At 33.3% G+C, this 24,060-nt stretch overlaps 2 protein-coding genes, 2 long non-coding RNA genes and 1 pseudogene across 4 annotated transcripts; 4 read left to right on the top strand and 1 right to left on the bottom strand.

Moving 5' to 3' along the window:
* Positions 1-419: 419 nt before the first annotated feature.
* LOC124456767 (kinesin light chain-like) lies at positions 420-1,143 on the top strand (the record flags this gene model as incomplete). The annotated part of the gene is made up of 1 exon (XM_047007116.1): positions 420-1,143. A coding segment is annotated over exon 1 (699 nt), but the record flags the coding sequence as incomplete, so codon positions are not given.
* A 5,109-nt stretch (positions 1,144-6,252) lies between these two features.
* On the bottom strand, positions 6,253-8,040 carry LOC124458342 (annotated as a pseudogene).
* Positions 8,041-11,918: 3,878 nt separating this feature from the next.
* On the top strand, positions 11,919-18,664 carry LOC124456782. The gene is made up of 3 exons (XR_006952464.1): positions 11,919-11,996; positions 13,214-13,273; positions 18,190-18,664. It is a non-coding gene; the product is annotated as an uncharacterized LOC124456782 (long non-coding RNA).
* A 1,177-nt stretch (positions 18,665-19,841) lies between these two features.
* LOC124458341 (kinesin light chain-like) lies at positions 19,842-21,253 on the top strand. Its single transcript, XM_047008375.1, has 4 exons — positions 19,842-20,448; positions 20,575-20,700; positions 20,826-20,937; positions 21,238-21,253. Exons 1-4 carry the CDS (start codon positions 20,088-20,090, stop codon positions 21,251-21,253), a joined length of 615 nt encoding a protein of 204 aa, XP_046864331.1. The 5' UTR covers positions 19,842-20,087.
* A 267-nt stretch (positions 21,254-21,520) lies between these two features.
* On the top strand, positions 21,521-24,060 carry LOC124456777. The gene is made up of 2 exons (XR_006952454.1): positions 21,521-21,884; positions 23,811-24,060. It is a non-coding gene; the product is annotated as an uncharacterized LOC124456777 (long non-coding RNA).

Genomic DNA, 24,060 nt, shown 5'->3' with positions numbered 1-24,060 from the left:
ACATTTGGACCTGACAATGTTCATATTGCGACAACGTACAGCAATCTGGGTTCAGTTTACAAAAATATGGGAGAGTACAAAAAAGCAAAAGATTTTTATGAACTAGCGATGAAAATTCAAAGAAAATTATTTGGACCTGACCATGTTAATATTGCGACAACGTACAACAATCTGGGTTCGGTTTACAACGATATGGGAGAGTACGAAAAAGCAAAACATTTTTATGAACGAGCGATAGAAATTGAAACAAAAACATTTGGACCTGACTATTTTCATATTGCGACAACGTACAGCAATCTGGCCTCAGTTTACAAAAATATCGGAGAGTACGAAAAAGCAAAAGACTTTTATGAACGAGCGATGAAAATTCGAACAAAAACATTTGGACCTGACCATGTTAATATTGCGCCAACGTACAACAATCTGGGTTTTGTTTACGATAATATGGGAGAGTACGAAAAAGCAAAAGATTTTTATGAACAAGCAATTGAAATTGCAACGAAAGCATTTGGACCTGACCATGTTAATATTGCGACAATGTACCACAATCTGGGTTCGGTTTACTTTTATATGGGAGAGTACCAAAAAGCAAAAGATTTTTTCGAACGAGCGATGAAAATTCAAAAAAAAACACTTGGACCTGACCATGTTGATATTGCGTCAACATACAGCAATCTTGGTTCGGTTTACAGAGATATGGGAGAGTACGAAAAAGCAAAAGATTTTTGTGAACGAGCGATGAAAATTCAAAGAAAAACATTTGGACCTGACCATGTTAATATTGCGACAATGTACAACAATCTGGGTTTGGTTTACTTTTATATGGGAGAGTACCAAAAAGCAACAGATTTTTATGAACGAGCGATGAAAATTCAAAGAAAAACACTTGGACCTGACCATATTGATATTGCATCAACGTACAGCAATGTGGGCTCGCTTTACAATAAGATAGGAGAGTACGAAAAAGCAAAAGATTTTTATGAACGAGCGATGAAAATTAAAACAAAAGCATTTGGACCTGACCATGTTAATATTGGGACTACGTACAACCATCTGGGTTCGGTTTACAGTGAAATGGGAGAGTACGAAAAAGCAAAAGATTTTTATGAACGAGCGATAGAAATTGAAACGAAAAGATTTGGACCTGACCATGTTAATATTGCGATAAGGTACAACAATCTGGGTTCGGTTTACGAAAATATGGGGGAGTACGAAAAAGCAAAAGATTTTTATGAACGGGCGATAGAAATTCAAACAAAAGCATTTGGACCTGACCATGTCAATATTGCGTCAATGTACAACAATCTGGGTTCGGTTTACAGTAAAATGGGAGAGTACGAAAAAGCAGAATATTTTTATGAACGAGCGATAGAAATTGAAACGAAAACATTTGGACCTGAACATGTTAATGTTGCGACAACGTACATCAATCTGGGTTCGGTTTACAAAGATATGGGAGACTACAAAAAAGCAAAAGAGTTTTTTGAAAGAGCGTGGAAAATTAAAACAAAAACATTTCGACCTGACCATGTTAATATTACGAGAAAGCAATCACGCTGTAATTTACTGCGATAGGAAAAACACGAAAAACCAACATAATAAATTTTGTAACAAGCGATAGAACTTGAAAGTGACGCTTGTGACCTTTATATTTATCTTTTATTTGCCAACAGCTAAACGTTTTCCGTATTTAAGAAACGTATCGCGAGATAAAGGAAGAAGAAAAGAACAAAAGACACTTTCAAAGTTCAAAAGACAAATTCTTAGTTTACAGCGATAGAAATTGAAACGAAAGCATTTGGACCTAAACATGTACTACAATAATATACAACAATCTTCATTTGGTTATAAACAAACTATAGATATTAATACTGAAGCATTTGGACTTCTATTTATCTTTTAATTACTACTAGCTGAAATACCCCTGTCTTTAGGAAAACGTACAAGGAGATAGAAGAAAATGAATTTGTAGCTCATTTTTAATGAAGAAGAAAATCAATTTCTGTTTTTATTTTAGATTTGTCTTCTTTATACTAAAGCTGATTACAAACTGTTGTATTGTAGATTTCTTTTAACAAAGATTCAAATAACAACAGTTGTATATTTATAAAAGATATAAATATATTATTGACAATATTCAAACATTTGTATTTTCAAGTTTTCAACTGTCATTTATTTACTGGAACAGTTTTTATTAAGAAACTTGTATGGAACTATCAAAGTATATTTATGAGTTTAGTTTGCAATATCTAGCTATTCAGAAATTGTGAATTTCCTTAAAATAAATGTTGTTGGGTCATTTTCTTGTATAATCAGAGTAAATACTGATATTACGGCAACCATGATCATGTAACATCCCTTTTTGAAATGCTGAAAAGTCAACAAGATTTGCTTTGCTATATCAGTATGAATACAGTCTTTTCTATATTTATTTCTATTCATTCATATAATTTACAAAATATTCTTTCTATTTATGAGAATTGCAGTTGTTTGAAATGGACATACAGTTATTGTTATTTGATTCAATCATACATGATTTGGGGACTAACACCTTAATTGTTGTGACAATGTTTGTTTTTTTTTTACTTTGGAGGAAATATTTATTTAATGATTGATTCAAAAAAACTTTATTATAGTTCAAACTATAAAGGCAATGTAAAGTAAAAGTTATAAATAACCTGAAGAAGAAAAAGCAGGATATCATTGCCGTAGCATTGACAGAAGTGAAAATGACACATTTAAGTGTCCGCCTACCAGATTTTAGACTACCAGATTTAGTAATATATAAAAATTCCCAGCAGTGGCGCAGGAACTTGTTAATTGGAGGCACAAATTCCTATATGCATGTCTTAATCCGTTGAAAGCAATGGATTTTAAAGGAACTTAATGTAGCAGAACATTTTTGGCTAATGTCTTTACAACTGATAAGAACAGTAAATGAGTCATTTCTAGTGGTGTCATTACTACTGATATGGACAGTAATGAGTCATTTTCATTTCTATGACATTCATGTCTTGCTTTTGCTATAGTTTATACTTTACATTGCTTTGAAACTGATTCTCCCAGCTACATAAATGATTTTACAACAAAATCACAATACAAAAAGTTGTGGTTATCTCTGATCCCAAGAAAAGCAAATATAAATTAAAAATGAGATTTACTACATTTAAATGTAAGCGAAAAAAGAATATTGTCACAACAATTAAGGTGTAAATCCCCAACTGTAAATAGAAAGAAATGTTGAATTAACCAAACTATTGACCTTCTCTCCATACACAATTCTTTTAAATACAAATTATATTTTACCATTTATCACAGTGAACAGAAATTTGTATATTTACACAGCAAAGCCAGTGTTTGGGCATTTTAGAAAACTTACTAAGTACTGTAAGCTTTACATGTAAATAATGTACATGTTAAGATTTTTCTTATTAAACAACAAAAAGAAGCAAACAAACAGAAATTGAAAATACAACTGTTGCTGTTAAGCTAAAAGAGAAAGAAAACATACCCAAAAGCCAAGGCTAACAAAGCATCTTGTTCCTTGAAATGGAGCCACAAATCCATTTCTTTCTTTAAAGACCAAACACAATAAAAATCCTTTGCTGACAAGCGTTTTGATAGATCTGGCCTTGGTGACCACCTGACAATGTAATTTATCTTCATGTATGTTTTAGATAGTGATGTAGCCAAGAAAAATGGAGCTTTTACTCTAATTATGTGTGTCTGGCTCATATTTACTGTTGTCATCTCATATGTAGTGTAGTGAGTAACAAAAAAGTAATTGAACAATAAAATATTTATTTTCATAGCACTGGTAGACTTGCTATACGCTACTAGTTGTCATGTTGTTATTTAAGGCTCAATTCTGATATCTTCCTTTGACTCTTTTTTTCATTTTCCGTAAATTATACACGTATTTAATAAAATATACATTTAAGTTGATTTATTCAAAGGGGAACCCCCACGGTCTGAGGATCTAAGTTCTTGAGTCTATTGTAATGATAACAACATCGCAATGAAGACATAATTGAATTCATCTCTTGGCATAGGAAAAGGTTAAATTCTTACCTCTAGGTTTATTAAATATTAAAAGTTCCGTACATGCATTAATTTTATGAATGGCTTCGAATATTACCTTTAACATAAATAACAAGTTGAAGTTACAAAAAGTACAACTTTTGTGCCAAAGGAATTTGATGCCACTTTTTAAGTATGTATGGTATTTTGATTCATTCATTTTTTATCATTTTCGCGCATTATTTTGAACATAAACGACGCAGCATTTATTAAAATGGAATTCATATTAAGACTGCATATTTCTGTGCCAAGGTATTTATAAACTTCCTTTATATTGTAAGTTCTCATTACCTAACTAAAGGATTGTATCACATTGGCCAAGTCGTTGAAATATATTAGGAATAACAAAGGGCCCTGAATAGAAACCTGTGGGTTTCCTGTGAGACTTTCTTCTTCCTGTGATATAACTCTTCATATTATAAAGCGAATATATAACAAAAGAGAGACGCAAAGGTATAGAAACTGAGGTAGACCCAAAGGTGGACAAAAACATAGACAAAAGGGTAACACAAATGAAGGCAAAAAGATATACAAAAAGATACACGAAAGATTGACAAAAAGGAAACACTAATGGAAACAAAATGGTAGACACAAAAGTAGACGTAAAGACTAAAGTCAGACAAAAACATTATAATGTGCAAGGATTGTCTTTTCACAAAAAGATAAATTAATATTTTTTCATTTGATTTTAGACATTTGGATTAACAAACTGAAAACAGTTAAACTTGATTCGGAAGAAAAAGAATGGACGATATGAACCATTGTATCTAGCTAATTTTCAGGCTATCAGACAAACATCCCCAGTTTCATGTCGACGACGGCAAGCACAGAAGCAAGATTGGCCATTTCTTACAGCTGTGTATGTCGCACACGGCATGAAATTGAAAATATTGACTGCAGTATGAAAATTAGGATTTTTATAATTTGTTTTTTTGATAAAGATAAATTCCATGTTTTTATCCCACAAGATTTTCACATTAAAAAATGTCGAAATTTGGGCGTTTGACAATGGCGTAATTTTATTCATCTGTAAAGAAAATGAAATTGTGTAAAGTTACAACACCTAATTTAAACACATCAGATAAACATAACTTTCTCATGAGTTTATTTTGCTGCTGTAAAAATCTTACCATCATAAATCGTTGGTTAAAAGTGACTTGTTTTACGATCAATTGTCGAGACAAGAATCGTGATCTAAGAAAGAAAAATGTTCCGGAAAAAGTTTTAAAACAGCCAAAGGCCAATAAACTGCATTTGACTTGGAGACACTGGAGATTGAAACGTCGCTAAAGAACAAAATCTTTTGATTTCCCATTCATAGCTTGCCATGTAAACGGCCTGGTGGACTCACAATATATATACGTCTTGTAAAATTACTGACAAAAACGATGAAAAATATTTTCCTTTTTTGTAAATATTTTATATTTAGTAACTGAATCATAATCCTATTCATTGTAATTAATGTATTTATATCATATTACGTATCATATTACCTAACACTAACCATTCTGCACTGAAGATGGCATTCTGATAATGTCGAAACATGTTTGCTCTCAAAAAAATCGTCGTTTTTCTCAAGTGTTTTTTAAAATTGCTGCTAATTAGAAATTATGGTAATACCTGTATTAGATGGCAATCCTTGACAGAATAGCGAAATGGTGAACCATTATGATCCATAATAAATTAATGGAACTCCAAAACCCTTTATATTGTAAACCACTTTTTAGTGATGTTGGCATCCTCAATAAAGATTAGCTATAAATAAATAAATATTTGTGCTATAAAAATATGAATGTTGAAATAACAAAGTTTAACCATAGGCGGCCCAAAAAATCACTTAAATTGTATAAACCAACGATAACTCGCCCCATTCCATCGTAACAAATCGTGCTCCGCAAATTTTGTATTGATTCATTGTATCTATATTATATATTTACCTAAAAAAATATTAATATATAATAAAAACAAATACATAATTAAATGTATAATATAGATACAATTAATCAATACAAAGTTTGCGGGGCACTGACAGTTACATTTGAATGGGGCGAGTTATCGTTTGTTTATACAATTTAAGTGATTTTTTGGGTCGCCTTTGGCTTAACCTCACAAAGTTAAATCTATAACAATTGTGCTGCGCCAAGAAAATGCTCTAGTGAAAAATGTGAAATCTCACGTCTCACGTCTCACGTCTCTTTCTTTAAATAAAATCCTTAAAGACTTCTTTGAAATCTGTTAGAAAAATAAAATCACAGACTGCTTTAAACTCAAAAATACCCCCACCTGCAGAATCTTGTGTGATTGGATGACATGGTAAATATTATCGATTGTTCAATACCTAAGCGACCGCTGGACATGTATCTCGCCGTACAGTCTCTATTCCTTTCGCATCAAACACTGGACCTATCTGTTCTAATGTTTCGTACATATAACCAACGTAACGTTTCTCTGTTTGAAGAACACAAGGCATATATACCTAAAAATTATCCCTAGTTATACATAAATGTATCTTAAAGTCTAAATCTCTCAAATAGATACAATTTTACAATAGATAAAAACCTTTTCATACTTTAGTTTCACAAGTTTAGGATTCTCTGCAGTAACAGCATCAACAATTTCTTTTCCAATCTTAAACGCTTCCTCTTTACTGGCACCTTTTACTAATACGAAAAGACTATCGGTGTTCTCATATACCACACGAGAACCCCACTCATCCCTTGCGTTCACGAGATTGATTGCTCGTTCCAGGGTCTCGTGTGCTTTACGAACAATGGCGTCAGCAATCTGATGAAAAACAGAAAAGAATATTCAGATGGTTTTAAGAGTAAAATGAATCCAGTATCACAACAAGCACTTGATAGATTTTCAATCTGAGTATGTGACTAAGTCTAGGCTCACGACAATCATAATAATCAACATGTATATATATTGTATATTTACCAATTAGCTGTAGTAAATATATTATATATTTATTGTATCTAAAATATATATGTGTATTGGTAAATATACAATATACATAATATAGATACAACAATTAATAGAAAGTTTGCAGCGCACGGTCAGTTTAGATGGAATGGGGAGAGCTATCGTTTGTTTAAATTTCTAACATGAATATAAAGTTTACGGCGCAAGGTCTGTTTAGATGGAATGAGGAGAGCTATCGTTTATTTAAATTTCTATCATGAATACAAAGTTTACGGCGCAAGGTCTGTTTAGATGGAATGGGGAGAGCTATCGTTTGTTTAAATTTCTATCATGACAAGATCAAAGTTACCTCAACACAAGGCATTCGCCCTGAGAAGTTTGCGGATGTGTAACCATAAGTGACATTTGCAATCAACTTTAAAGCAAGTTGTCGAGCATCAAGAAGTTGAAGAAGAGTCTAAAATGTAAATTATTTATGATATTGAATGATTAAAGAAAACAAACGAAGAGTGGAAAGGCATCATTTTTGAACATGAGGAAAACTCCATGACGTTTTAGCTACTGGATCTTATAAAAACATCAAAAATCGCTTCGAAAACAAAGGTTTAATAAAACCAACTTACTTTATCATCTTTACAATCTTTCATAGCTTTCTTTACCATAATACGCGTGTCTAATATCTCCTCCAACATTCTAAAATAAATTAAACTTATTGAACATATAATAGCCAAAGATCTTAATACTCATTTAGGACAGTAAAGACTTAAGAAGGAACGCTATGTACATCGAATGACAAAGAAGATGCGCTATGTCCATCGAATGACAAAGAAGGAACGCTATGTACATCGAATGACAAAGAAGGAACGCTATGTACAACGAATGACAAAGAAGGAGCGCTATGTACATCGAATGACAAAAAAAATTTGCAAAATATACAACAAAATGCAAATGTTATTTTTTCAACAACCTTTTGAATCAATAAAAATGTGACCTGTAACCAAATGAATGTGAAATATCCCACATTACCTGGGTAAAATTTCTCGTCTTATGTTAGATTTCACATAACTGCTGTGATTGAACGCAAAACGGAAGGTAATTATTTATTAACTTTCTGAAGTGAATTAAGAATAAATATACTTCAACTCTTGTTTTAAACAAAAAGGTATGTTGAGTTTTTCAACGTTATTATAAGACACAAACGCTTTGACTGCAAGTAAACACAATGTTTTTAAATTGTAGACAACGGGCAACTTCCAGAAAAAAACGCTGGGATGAACACTTGTAACTGAAGCAACTTGACACAAATTACCAAAAAACGAGGTCAGACACTCAGATTTCATACACTGTCGATCAGGTTCATCAACACAATCCAACGTATAACAAATTTCACCAGAACGCGAGCCAATAATGAACGTCTTAACAATGTAATCAAGTCGACAAGCTATGGTAACAGCAATAAGTTTTCCGTCAGGAGAATAACTGATATCAATAAAAAAATCAAAGTAATTGTGACGTTTTGGGTGAACTGTCAACCCTTTTCGATGGGCTAATTTGAAATTTTCAGAATTGTCAGAAAGATTTAAAACGCGCCACACACAAAACAGCCCGTAACAATCACATATGGCAAATTCCCCACGGCCAAATGCAGGATTGTAGCAGCATTTTTCAACTTCTGAATAATAATCGTAAACACGAACGCGTTGTAGTAGTTTTAAACTGTCAGCATCAAAATAGAACAGTTCGCCATCAGTGCTTCCTGCCAAAAGACGGCTGACATCAGGCGACAGAGCCAAACAACTAAAGCCATCAGCAAGATACTCCATCCTCAAATCTAAATAATCTTCAACACCACTTTCATTCCCACTTTCACGTCTTTTTTTTAACACTTGCTCGTCACGCTCATTTGCCTCAAGTCCCGCATCAAGAATAGGGCAACCTAATTGAATGTAATCAACTCCATTAAATTCAACTTTAAGATCAATCCATTGGTCGGGTCCGCCTTTTATAGATTCTTCTAAGTTCCACAAACCGTCTGGTAGTTTATACACACGACACCAAAAACGATCCAAGTCATGGGGAAAATCAGGATTCAAAAGAATAGTGACGGCAATTCTCTTTCCATCTGGAAAGAACTTAATTTGAGAAATGCGAGAATGAAAACAGTTTATGCAATATACCGGTTTAGGTAACTTGCCGACCTCATTATCTGGGATGGCAAAAACAATCAAAGCAAAATTGATAATATCATATTTGTGACGATGATACACATCGAGTCCTGCACTTGCAGCGATTAACGAACCGTCCCAAGAGACGGCCCATTTTGTTTCAGGGTCAAAGGCCAACAAATAATTTTTCGAGTTCTTTTCAAATTTTATATCCATGAATTTCTTCACATCAGATTTAAAATCTTCACTTATAAGTCCTAGTGCATCGCTCCTGTAACTGTACAAGAAACTTTTCAAGGATGAAGAATAACACAAACAACGTATATCCATATTTGTTTCAATGTTGACGACATGCGATGGCAAAATACCGTCTAATTTCTAAATAAAAAAAGAGATATTTTAATCTCATTGGAAAAAGCTCACCAGAACTTCAATATTTCAAATATTTTATGGTTTATACCTCGCTCATACATTTCTCATATTCAGGAAAGTTCGGAGCTGGCGAACGTTCAGATTCATCACCAAAGGAATCCGAAGACATCTCACAACTCGATCTGTATAAAATATTCCTATAGACTAACATACGAAAGAGTTGTGACAGAGGAAGAATAATTGCCTAGTGTCCACTATTTTTGTTTTGAAACCAGCAAATGTCTGGCAAATATAGAGAATTGAATGGTAAAAAAACAAATTTTCTGTTTTGTTTTTTTATTCATGAATAAACGGCAATATGGTTTACTTCAAACTCGGAAATTCATGAAGCACGTTCTTAGATACCTGACGCTCGACATTTTAATCCCAACCATTTAACTGAAGCTAATTTTCTAGTGTTGTGGAGATGAAAGAAGTCAATAAGCGAAAACTTTTATTGCAAAATATTCCTCCGTTTAACGATACGCAAGTCGGTCATTACACATTAAAATAAAAGCGTTTGAAATGCAAATACTTTAAAATCCCATTGGCAAAATATTCTGTGGAAATTTCCAACGAAGAAGCGTTGTTTTTAAGTTATCCTGAAAATAAAATAAGCTATTGCGATGTATTGATTGTTTTGGCTTTGCTAATTCCCTTTAACATGATAGAAACAGCTAAAATTCACACTTACCGGAACAAAAATTGTCAGAACTCATTTCAGTGAAGACGACATTAAACCACAATAACTAACTTTAACGACCACGAGGTCGACAAGGTCTGACGTCAGAGTCTGTTCTATCCACTAACATGTATCCCAGAAGTAAGCATTAATATTTAGCAAATCAATTTCCGGTGTAATCAAGGAAAATACCTTTACATTCACTGTTATAAGTTTCAGCATTTTCTTATACTTCTTTAAAATACGCAGTAAGATTTAAAATTTATCTTATTTTTACAAAAACCACTCTATATTATCTTCTCAAAATAAATCTAAATGAAACCATATTAATGTAAACGCATGTCCATTTCTGCAGACACAAATTTTAAGAAGTTAGGGGGGTGGACGGTGTATTCAATGATAAGTTGACCCATTGTTTACATGATTCATGCAGGCTGTCACGTGTAGTTAAACAGACTTGTTGCCACTTGGTGTGAAATGAAATTCAAGTGTCTTTTTTAGTCCTGAATTACACCCATTTCCCCCTCACTTTCTACGCCTATGTGAACGTCAACACTTCAATGACCTTTTCAGCTGTAACGCTTAAAATTTTTGAAAGACGAAAGACGAGAGTTGAATCCGCCATATTTGTTTTAGATTATAGATTAGCCAATCAAAGATTTTATAAGCAAACCCTTATATCAAGTCATCGTAATCACGTTTTTGAGATTAGATGGGATAAAAGCCTTCCTCTAATCTCTAAGTTAACACTGTCTTCAAACTAACACAATTAAATGTCGGGGAGCTTACCAAGCTAAAGCATGCAGTCCCACAATCTGAACGGCCCACTTTTCGTAGTTATTGTAAGGAAAAATCCGACATTATAAGTGATAAAATTATGCTTTTGGTTAAAACCCAGTTGAACATTTTATTTATTGACATGTCACCAAGGAGAATAAATTTATCATGACAATATCACGACATCCTCACAATTTTGATAGAAGCACTGCTATTTAAGACACTAAATTTACCTCAGTAATGCTGTAATTACTTTGAAAGTTGTCCTTACTAAACTAGGTGAAATTTTCTGACAAAGAAATTTTAAAATTAAATCCAAGGATTTTGGCAGTAGCTATGTTTAAGTAAACAATGAAAATAATGTTTTTCCTGTAGCAAATAACTTTAAGAATTATGGAAAAACACACTCCAGAAACACTGGTAAGCGTTATTGACGATCTGGAGATTTAGAAATTTTCCAAGGGTGAGCAAGACTTTATAGATCTCGCTAGAAAGACTCACGCGTTTGGCGTTATAAAATATGCTCCCCAGAAATTTATGTCTTTCTTTATGTCTAACTACGACACTGCATGTAAAGGATTTCCGCTTTTGTCGAGCAAAATAATGTCCGCATCCTGATGTTTTTGGTCCCGTACACCCATGTCAATATTGAAAATTAATAATAATTAAATGTGCACAGCATTTATGAGTTGATTGAGTTGAACTGAAATTGGATTTGTAATAAAATTTCTAAATCAAACCCTGTCGTGTATATTTCAATTATAGCTAAAATATAAAATTTGCTCAACTCATTTTATCGTCTCGCTGTTATGAACAGAATTCAATATTTTACAATAAAAACAGCAGGTGATTAAAATAAAGCATTCATTGAACATTCCAATTTCTTTATTATGAAGAATAAGCAAAGACATCATGTACATGGTTGCGTCTTCTTTAATCTTTCTAAATTTGTTAAGGTATGTTGAATATAAAGTTTACATATTAAAGTATCATTGTTTGTTTTTATGTCTAGAATTTTGTTGTATTTGTCATAAAAAACCTGAATGCCATTTTTGTGGAGGAATTCGCACTTCATATGTTTTATATTGATACATCTGTTGATTTTGGTGAGATTTTCCCAACAACACATTGGATAATTTATCATTTAAAATACTGACCTTTCTTGCATTGTCACCAACAATTACTTTCACTATTCTTTTCAAATATCATTAGTACGGCAAGGCTAAAAAATCAACAAGATGAATCAAAATCATGACACGTCACAGAGTTTCAGTTATGCATATCATTATGTGCAATAATTTCAATTTTATCTAACATGGCTTTTATCAAGAAGAATTTTTTTCCTAATTCATAAAGTCATCTATGTATTTATCTTATTCCTAAGACAGATGATGACATAAAAACGTTTTGCTAGGTATGTCTTTAGAAATTGCGCCTACTTGGAGTGAAAAGCTCAGTTCTTCACGTGATAGTACACGTGATATTTTTGTGGTCTTTAATTGTTCAACTTGTTGTAAGATAGGCTATTTAAAATATTTGTTTGCCACAAAAGTTCACAAAATGACAAAACTTTGTATGATGAACTGTTAACTCCAAACGTTATCAATTTTGAAGTATCTCTGAGTACTGAGATGTGAAAAATTATTCAAATTTAGAGACTTCGAGATTAATTACTCTGAAATTCCCATTTTAAACAAGGATTGCCCCTAAAATCTTGAGCTCTCCAACTTTACTTGCTTCTCACGCCCTGATGAAATTATTTGTATATCTGGATCAAAAGTTTACAAAATGAAAAAACTTCATTTACCACGTTTCAAAGTTGGAACGCTGTCAATTTCAGAGAAGCTAAGTTTATCCATTTTCCAAACTTCCTCAATTATAAATCTTTCATTTTTAAGCTATCTTACCCGTCTTCCTTTATGTTTACTTCAGTTAGTTTGCCTGTAAGTCAGGATGTTCAATAATTGAAATATATCAAAGTAAATTGTGAAAAGTTTATTGGCATAAATCTTCCAAGTCAAAACTTCTTTGTTTTTACTTCAGTCATTGCTAAAATAAAAAATTTGCATTTCATATTCTTTTGGGTATGAACAGAATTCAATATTTTACAATAAAAACAGCAGGAGATTAAAATCAAGCATTTATATAACATTCCAATTTCTTTATTATGAAGCAAAAGTAAACACATCATGTAGTTGGTTGCGTCGTTTTTAATCTTTCTGAATTTGTGAAGGTATGTTGATTTTAAAGTTTACTTGTCATAGTTTCATTGTTTGTTCTTATGTCTAGAATTTTGTTATATTTGTTATAAAAAACCCGAATGTCATTTTCGTGGTGAAATTCGCCCTTCATATGTTTTATATTGATACATCTGTTGATTTTAGTTGGATTTTCCCAATAACACATTGGATAATTTATCATTTCAAAATACTGACCTTTCTTGCATTATCACTAACAATTAATTTTACTAGTATTTTCAAATACCATTGGTATGGCGGGGTTAAAAAATCAACAAGATGAAACGAAATTACGATACGCCAGAGAATTTCAGTTTTGCATATTATTATATGCAATAAGTTTAACATGTTTCTGTGGTTTATGAGCATGACTCAACACCCCCCTTGCTCATAAACTAAATTAACAAATTAATATTTATTTACCAGTTATAAATGTTTTGAATCCACTTTGTTTAATTTTACTTACAGCTTTCGTAATGATATCAGCCACATTTTCATGTGTTGCTACATACATAATTTCTATTTTACCAGCCCTTATTTCACTTCTGATAAAGTTATATCTAATATCTATGTGTTTAGACCTTTTGAGGTACATAGGGTTGTTTGCTAAGTTAATTGCACTCTGATTGCCAACATTCGACAAAACACACTCGCCTTCCTTACAAATACGCAAATCAACACACAACTGTTTCAAAAATTTTGCTTCCTAAATAGCTTCAGTCAATGCCATATACTCAGCTTCACAAGTTGACAAAGAAACTGTAGATTGCTTCTTACTCCTCCAAGAAACCAAACCACCGTTCTCACTAAACTTGAAACCGTAACCTAAAATACTACGCCTGTCATCCGCATCGCCATCCCAATCAGAATTAGAAAAACTGACCAATTTAAAACACTTTCACGTTTTCTAAATGTAATTATCTGACTTATTGTATCTTTTAAGTATCTAAGAACACGCTGTGCCTCGATTAGGTTTGCTTGTGTCGGTTTTGCCATCTTTTGAGACAGCTTTGTTACAATAAAGCACAGATCAGGTCTAGTTCCTGTCATAACATATATAAGACTACCGACAATTTGTCTGTAAAGACTCGAATCTTCTAACTGAGGCGATTGATCATGCGACATTTTATTGGTATCGGAAGATGATGGAGTAGGTTTGGGTTTACACTCCGACATGCCAAATTTTGTTAGTAACTTAATATTATATTGCCTTTGACTCATTGTTATTTCTTTTTCTGTGCATTTGAATTCAGTCCCTAAAAACCAGGAAAATATTCCTAAATCTTTCATCTTAAAATGGTCGCTTAAGATTTTCTTGACACTCTGCATTAATGTGTCAATGTAAGCAACAATGATAATATCATCTACCCATACTATAAGAATAGTAACATCTTTTCCTTCAAATCGCGTGTAAACGCATGGGTCGACTAATGATTGTTTGAAAGTTTTCCCGATTAAGTGTTCATGCAATACGTTATTCTAATTCCTACCACTTTGTTTTAATCCATAGAAAAACTTTTTCAACCTGTACACTAATTTTTCACTATTTTTATCTACTTCCTCATATCCTTCGGGTTGATGCATATAAATTTCGCAGTCTTTTGGGACGTTAAGATAAGCTGTTTTTACATCCATCTGATGCAATAACATGTTGTTTTGAACAGCGTGTTGAAGCAATACACGGATAGAACTCATGCATGCAGTTGGCGAAAAGGTTTCTTTGTAGTCAATACCAGAAGTCTGTGAGTATCCCTTTGGCTACATAACGGGCTTTATTGGTCTCTTCTTCATGTTGCCCTGCTTTTACGGTGTATACCCATTTCCCTCCCACTATGTCTCTGTTTGTTAGCGGTGGAACAAGTTCAAACGTATCATTGTCAATTAACGCTTTCATTTCATCATTTATGGCTTTTTGCCATTTTACTTTCTCATTGGAGCTTATTGCTTGGGAATATATCGTTAGGATGTTGGATACTCTATAGCAATAATCTACGGTATATGAGACAGTAGCCTCCCCTGAAACTTCTTCTGTCACATACTCGTCAAAATATTTACTCTTACTTCTTATCATAGTGGGATACCTTGGTTCTCTAGATTTCTCTGGGGCACTAATGTCTTCGTTAGTTGTTTTGGGGTTTCTCTCATGCAATTTTGCTATCTGAGGTGCAAGTTCTTCATCATCTAGTTCTGGCAGTTCCCTGCTACCTTCCCTGAAGAACTTAACGCATATTACACGCTCTACCTTGTTAATGTCAGGGTAGTATAGTAGATATGCTGGACTATTTTTATCATACCCTAAGAAAATACCTTCTTTATTTGTAGGGTCTAACTTTTTGGAATTTTGTGAATAACCATAACAAACACAACCAAAAATGTGCATTTTGCTCAAGTCTGGTTTTGAGCCTGTAAACGCTTCAAACAGAGTTTTGTTCAATCTTGAATTAAAACAACGATTCCTAATATAAGCAGATGCCATGATGGCATATGTCCACATGGATTGTGGTAGTTTTGCTTCTAGCAATAGACACCTAGCCATGTTGAATAAAGTTAACTCGATCTCTCGACTGTACCGTTCTGGTGTGGCGAATATGGTTCACTAGTTTCATGCCTAATTTTGTTTTCTCTAAGAATCGATTTGAATTTTTCGCTTGTAAATTCAGTGCCGTTATCACTTCTTATGTGCTTCACATTTCCGTAAGGTGCAACATCTGCTAAAAACTGTTTTAATGCTTGTGGTGTATCGCTTTTATGCTTAAGAAATAGACCATATTCAATCCTGAATACTAATTCACAAACGACAATGCATATCTAAACCCTTCTCTTCCTTCCGGATCAATAGGACCTGCAAGATCCGTGGAAATAAACTCAAGAGGACCCCTCGCCTTTTTATCTTCCACCTTACTTTTCGTCTGACATATTTTACCTTGTGTACAAACCTCGCATTCAACTTTCCTCAAGTCTGTGATTTTCATCCCCTTAACCACCTTCTCTAGTTTCCTAACATCCTTGTAGTTGCAGTGACCTAGAACCTTGTGCCACTCGTAAAGAGAACATGCATTTTTATTCGAAGATGATATGCTATTTATACAGTAAAGTTTGCCTTTTTGTCTTATTTCAACCTTTGTGCCATCAGGGCACTGTACATGCTTATCGTGTTTATCTAATTTGACTTTTGCCCCCTTTTCTACTGCAGCATTTACTGAGAATATACTTTGATCGTAAGATGGAACATATAAGGCATTACTTAATAAGATATTTTGCGCATTTCCATGCAAGTCAACTAATTTGACTTTAGCAGTACCTTTACTGACTACTGTGTTGGCTTTACTGCCATCTGCTAATTCAATAACATGCGCTCTACTATCAAATTTACTATCAAAATTTATAAATTTTGACTTATTGTTAATAATGTGACTTGTAGCTTTTGTGTCCACCACCAGCGAGTTAAATTTGCTTGATCCTTATCCTTCACGTCCGCTTCAGCGTTCTCTTCTTCATCCTTTGACACGAATAAAAAGAAGTGTTGCCGTTCAGTGTCACAGCGCTGCCCGTCTTTAGCTGTCTTGGACGTTTCTTTCGTCTTTCGGCAATCTTTCGTGTCGTGGGTATTGATCTTGCATATGGAGCACCATTTGTTCCCCTTCACTCGGCATTGTGAGCTTTTGTGTCCATTTCTTCCATGCACATTTGAAACAATTTTCGTCAAATTTGGTTTCACATACATAACGTTGTCACCTACCTCAGCTTTTAGTGACAATGGTTTGATATTTTCTTCATGACTTCATAACGAGTTTTTGAATTCCGTAAATGTTATTTGTCTTTCCCTGAACTGTTACGGTAGCAAAGACAGCGTACGTGCTTGGCACACCCTTCAAACCATTGTAATGAGTAGTGCATCACTTATTATTTCCTCGGCTTCTCTTAAGTCTGTTTTTGATCGTTCCGCTTGCAATAAATAATCTGTGACAGTCTCGTCGTCATTTTTCTTCAGCGAAGTGAGTTCCGTGTAAAGAGCGATGATGCGAGGTATTCCTCTGCCTTGATAGTGATGTCTGAGGATTTTTAAAGCTCTACGTCCATTGTCTTTCTACTCCCGAACCACAAGAGACAAACTTCTTAAATTAAATGAAGATATGATCTTCGCACTTTGCTGGACAATTTAAGCATTCGTCTCGGGACCTGAAAAAATCAGGTGACTCAACGGGATTGAGTCACCTGATTTTTTCAGGTCCTGAGACAATTGCTTAAATTGTCCAGAAAAGTGCGAAGATCGTATCTTCATTTAATTTCAATTACCATACTGCATAAAAACATACATAAGACAAACTTCTGTCGTCCAGACATTGGACCAACTCTGCAAAAGCGTGAGTCAGTTAGAGAACTTTGTGTGTCAGTTCGCAAACTGTTGAACACCTTCCTAAGTTATAATATAACTCAGTACCTCTATTTTCATTCCAACATGCAATGACGTTGCTAAAGTGAGGCCTGGAAAGGGGGCACGTGCCCTCTAAAAATTGACTAAGCCCCCAAGTGCTTCATATGCATCATTCCAAATTGCATCATTCCAAATTGAAAAAGAAGCACATAGCATTAATGTAGCTCTTACGAATTCACAAAACTTTAATTTGCGAGGCCACTTCGCCAGCGACAAACGTGGTACAAATTTTCTGCCCCCCCCCCCACTCCAAAATCCCAACGACGCCCCTACCAAAATGTAGCCAAATGCCTAAATGCAAGAAAAATAAAATGTCCAATTGCATTGTTTTCAGCTGCCATCCTCGATATTCATTTACACGTACAAGTAAAACTGTAACATTACGTAGCTATCTTTGATCTTCAACAATTTTAGTTGTATATAAACTCTAATTAAAGAACCAATTTACGATAAAATTAATAATTTTATGTCCTTTAGATGCAGTCAAGAGAAGAAATTAATAACTCCTCTCTGCAGAAAGTACTTACAGACGTTGAAAAGAAACTTGTTGATCTTTTTATCCAAGAATGGAACACTCATTACAAACAATCTCTTGGAGAATGGGAAAATACAAACGTCAGTGGTCAGAAATTGTTCAACATTGAAAGATGAAAAAAAATATTTCGCGATGAAAAAATATTGTCAAAACTTAAAGATGGTGACACAAGTAAGTGGGATTGCACGACACTATGTAAAGCAATATTGTTTACCCACTCCATTGGAACAAACATTAATAATAAAGTTAAAACTGCTGTGGACAAACTTCGTGATGTAAGAAACAAATTCATCCATGAAAATAAAGGAAAAGTTTCTGATTCGAAATTTCATACAATGGTTTGTGATATTCAAAACTCATTTCAAGATCTAGGATTTTGATTCACTGAAATTATCAAAATAAAAAGTGAACGAAACATATTTTATTCTTCTCAAGTACTTCCTTGCAAATCAAATCACGATGTGGTTAAACGTAAAGAATTACTTAATCAAATCACAGCAGATCTCAATAACTTGCGCAGTACTAACAATAATGAACTAACATATTATTATATTTCTGGTAATCCTGGCAGTGGTAAATCTCAATTAGCCAGACAAATTTGTGAAGAAATGTATAACTCATTTGACTGGGAAAAGAATACGACATTTGTGATGACACTCGAAGGAAAAGATTTCGACTCTCTTTTGAAAACTTATGCTGAACTTTATCAACGATTAAGCAATGATAAAACTGTCCTTGAAAATATTTTAAAAGAAGCCAAAAGCAGCGAAGACAAAATCAAAGATTTTCAATTATTGCTGACACAGCAACTGAAATCTTGGCAAACATGGTGGATTGTTGTAGATAACGTGGTTGAGCTTCATAAAATTTATCCATTATTACCTCAAGTTGGTGATCATACCTGGATCATATCGTCAACCATTGTTCCTGGCAAATGCTGCTTCCTACGTAGGTAGTGTTAAAAGTGTAAATCCGACATTCACCTGGGAACAATATTTTGATAAGCTGAATAAAGGAGAGCGACAGAACATGGATGGTGATTTAAAAAAAAAACACATCTTACTTAGGAATGAAAACTGTTATGTTAGCAGTTCAAAAAAATGCTGAAGAATCCATCTTGTTAGAACATGTTTTTAAACTTTTCTCAATAATATCTTTCGATCCCTTACCACAAGATGTTATAAGAACATTTATTAAAAGCATTGATCCACAAAAATCTGCAGAAGATATCTGTCTTCAATTAAAGCATTGTTCTTTATTCCTTCAAACGGAAAACAACGACATCCGCCTGCACAGCGTTGTACACGAAGCCATCATAAATTATTCATCGCAGACCTTTGGCTGTAAACAAAACGAAAATAATTCTAAAAAGTCTGCAGCTGATCTTCCCTGTCAAGTTGCTTGGGCCTTAAATCATTTTAAAGAGAGAGAAGATGAAATCAAAATGATTCCACATCTAATTAAATTCATAACAAATTCATCATTTCAACATTTCCTAAATAAGTTGATCGATGTAAAATCATCAAAACAAAAACTTGATGAAAGAAAGTGGAAAGTTGCCAAAAATTTTGTAGATGTTTTGGAAAGATTTTGCAACTATAAACTTGCAACTAAGGTACTTTATGAAATAACAGAAATTCAAACTAAAGTGTTAGGTGTTGATCATACTGATGTTTCATATTCTTACAACGAGCTGGGTGTATTGCTTTGGAAGAATGTAGAATATGAAAATGCTAAAGATTTTTATGAACAAGCGATAGAAATTCAAACGAAAACATTTGGACCTGACCATGTTAATAGTACGACAACGTACAACAATCTGGGCTCTGTTTACAGTGAAATGGGAAAGTACGAAAAAGCAAAAGAATTTTATGAACGAGCGATAGAAATTCAAACGAAAACATTTGGACCTGACCATGTTGATATTGCGATAAGGTACAACAATCTGGGTTCGGTTTACTATAATATGGGAGAGTACGAAAAAGCAAAAGATTTTTATGAACGAGCTATGGAAATTCAATTAAAAACATTTGGACCTGAACACGTTAATGTTGCGACAATGTACAACAATCTGGGTTTGGTTTACAGAGATATGGGAGAGTACGAAAAAGCAAAAGATTTTTATGAACAAGCGATGAAAATTACAACAAAAGCATTTGGACCTGACCATGTTAATATTGCGTCAACGTACGTCAATCTAGGTTGGGTTTACAAAAATATGGGAGAGTACAAAAAAGCAAAAGATTTTTATGAACAAGCGATGAAAATTAAAACAAAAGCATTTGGACCTGACCATGTTAATATTGCGTCAACGTACTTCAATCTAGGTTCGGTTTACAGTAATATGGGAGAGTACGAAAAAGCAAAAGATTTTTATGAACGAGCGAAAGAAATTAAAACGAAAGCATTTGGACCTGACCATGTTAATATTGCGTCAACGTACAACGATCTGGGTTAGTTTACAAAGATATGGGAGAGTACGAAAAAGCAAAAGATTTTTATGAACGAGCGATAGAAATTTACACGAAAACATTTGGACCTGACCATGTTAATATTGCGACAACGTACGTCAATCTAGGTTCGGTTTACAATAATATGGGAGAGTACGAAAAAGCAAAAGATTTTTATGAACGAGCGATAGAAATTAAAACGAAAGCATTTGGACCTGACCATGTTAATATTGCGTCAACGTACAACAATCTGGGTTTAGTTTACAAAGATATGGGAGAGTACGAAAAGCAAAAATTTTTATGAACGAGCGATAGAAATTTACACGAAAACATTTGGACCTGACCATGTTAATATTGCGACAACGTACAACAATCTAGGTTCGGTTTACAGAGATATGGGAGAGTACGAAAAAGCAAAAGATTTTTATGAACGAGCGATAGAAATTGAAACGAAAGCATTTGGACCTGACCATGTTAATATTGCGACAACGTACAACAATCTGGGTTCAGTTTACAAAGATATGGGAGAGTACGAAAAAGCAAAAGCTTTTTGTGAACGAGCAATGAAAATTCAAACGAAAACATTTGGACCTGACAATGTTAATATTGCGAAAACGTACAGCAATCTGGGTTCGGTTTACGATAAAGTGGGAGAGTACGAAAAAGCAAAAACTTTTTGTGAACGAGCAATGAAAATTCAAACGAAAACATTTGGACCTGACCATGTTAATATTGCGAAAACGTACAACAATCTGGGTTCGGTTTTCAGTAATATGGGAGAGTACGAAAAAGCAAAAACTTTTTGTGAACGAGCAATGAAAATTCAAACGAAAACATTTGGACCTGACCATGTTAATATTGCGACAACGTACAACAATCTGGGTTTGGTTTACAGTCAAATGGGAGAGTGCGAAAAATCAAAAGATTTTTATGAACGAGCGATAGAAATTGAAACGAAAGCATTTGGACCTAAACATGTACTGCAATAATATACAACAATCTTCTTTTTGTTATAAACAAACTATAGATATTGAAACTGAAGGATTTGGACATCTACTTATCTTTTATTTTCTGGAAGCTAAAATACTCCTGTCTTTGTGAAAATGTACAAGAAGATAGAAGAAGAGGAAATGTATTTGTAGCTCATTTTTAATGAAGGAGAAAATCAATTTCTCTTTTCATTTTAGGTATTTCTTCTTTATACTAAAGTTGATTAGAAACAGTTGTATTGTAGATTTCTTTTAACAAAGGTTCAAATAACAACAGTTGTATATTTATAAAAGGTATAAATATATTATTGACAATATTGAAACATTTGTATTTTCAAGTTTTCAACTGTCATTTATTTACTGGAACAGTTTTTATTAAGAAACTTGTATGAAACTATCAAAGTATATTTATGAGTTTAGTTTGCAATATCTAGCTATTCAGAAGTTGTGAAGTTCCTTAAAATGAATGTTGTTGGGTGATTTTCTTGTCTAATGAGAGTAAATATTGATCTTACAGCAACCATGATCATGTAACATCCCTTTTTGAAATGCTGAAACGCCCACAAGATTTGCTTTGCTATATAAGTATGAATACAGTCTTTTCTATATTGATTTCTATTCATTCATACAATTTACAAAATATACTTTCTATTTATGACAATTGTAGTTGTTTGAAATGGACATTCAGTTATTGTTATTTGATTTAATCATACTTGATTTGGGGACTAACATCTTAATTGTTGTGACAATGTTTGTTTTTTTACTTTGGAGGAAATATTTATATAATTATTGATTCAATAATACTTTATTATAGTTCAAACTATAAAGGCAATGTAAAGTAAAAGTTATGAATAACCTGAAGAAGAAAAAGCAGGATATCATTGCCATAGCATTGACAGAAGTGAAAATGACACATTTAACTGTCCGACTACCAGATTTTAGACTACCAGATATACTAATATATAAAAAATCCCAGCAGTGGCGCAGGATACTTGTTAATTGGGGGGGGGGGCACAAATTCATATATGCATGTCTGAATCCGTTGAAAACAATGGATTTCAAAGGAAGTTAATGTGGCAGAACATGAATATATGAATATGTGCCTCCTAACCAAAATAAAGAGTCTGCTATGTCATTTATTCCAAGGTCATTTATTCCAGTTAATATTTCATTTTGCAAGGAACTTCTTATTTTTTCCAAAACAGTATTTGAACATTAGAGAAATTCTGTACAAACTATAAAAAGTTTATATTAGGAATATATTTCTAGGGCAACACCCTCCTTTAAAGTATGTATCCATGTTCAGGAGTGAATGACATGACCAGACATTTTTGGCTCATGTCTTTGCAACTGATAAGAACAGTAAATGAGTCATTTCTACTGGTGTCTTTACTACTGATATGGACAGTAATGAGTCATTTTTATTGCTATGACATTCATGTCTTGCTTTTGCTTTAGTTTATACTTTACATTGCTTTAAAACTGATTCTCCCAGCTTCATAAATGATTTTACCACAAAATCACGAAACAAAATGTTGTGGTTATATCTGAGCCCAAGAAAATCAAATATAAATGAAAAATGAGATTTACTACATTTAAATGTAAGCAAAAAAAGAACATTGTCACAACAATTAAGGTGTAAATCCCCAACTGTAAGTAGAAACAAATGTTGAATCAAGTAACCAAACTATTGACCTTCTCTCCACATACAATTCTTTTAAATAAAAATTGTATTTTACCATTTATCACAGTGAACAGAAATTTGTATATTTACACAGCAAAGCCAGCTTTTTAGGAAACTTACTAAGCACTATAAATTTTTCATGTAAATAACGTACTTGTTAAGATTTTTCTTATTAAACAACAAAAAAATCAAACAAACACTCCATTTAAACCTTTGCCTACAGAAATTCAAAATACAACTGTTGCTGGTTAGCTAAAGGAGAAAGAAAACATACCCAAAAGCCAGGGCTAACAAAGCATCTTGTTCCTTGAAATGGAGCCACAAATTCATTCCTTTCTGTAAAGACTAAACACAATAAAAATCCTTTGCTGACATACGTTTTGATAGATCTGGCATTGGTGACCACCTGACAATGTAATTTATCTTTATGCATGTTTCAGGTAGTGATGTAGCCAAGAAAAATGGAGCTTTTACTCTAATTATGTGTGTCTGGCCCATATTTACTGTTGTCATCTCATATGTAGTGTAGTGAGTAACGAAAAAGTAATTGAACAACAAAATATTTTTTTTCATAGCACTGGTAGACTTGCTATACGCTACTAGTTGTCATGGTGTTATTAAAGGGCTGAATTCTGATATCTTCCTTTGATTCTTATTTTTTTATTTTCCGTAAATTATACACGTATTTAA

The sequence above is a fragment of the Xenia sp. Carnegie-2017 genome, unplaced genomic scaffold (genome assembly GCF_021976095.1).
Source record: "Xenia sp. Carnegie-2017 unplaced genomic scaffold, XeniaSp_v1 HiC_scaffold_6, whole genome shotgun sequence".
Lineage (NCBI taxonomy): Eukaryota > Metazoa > Cnidaria > Anthozoa > Malacalcyonacea > Xeniidae > Xenia > Xenia sp. Carnegie-2017.
This window is presented reverse-complemented; position numbering and strand designations above follow the sequence as displayed.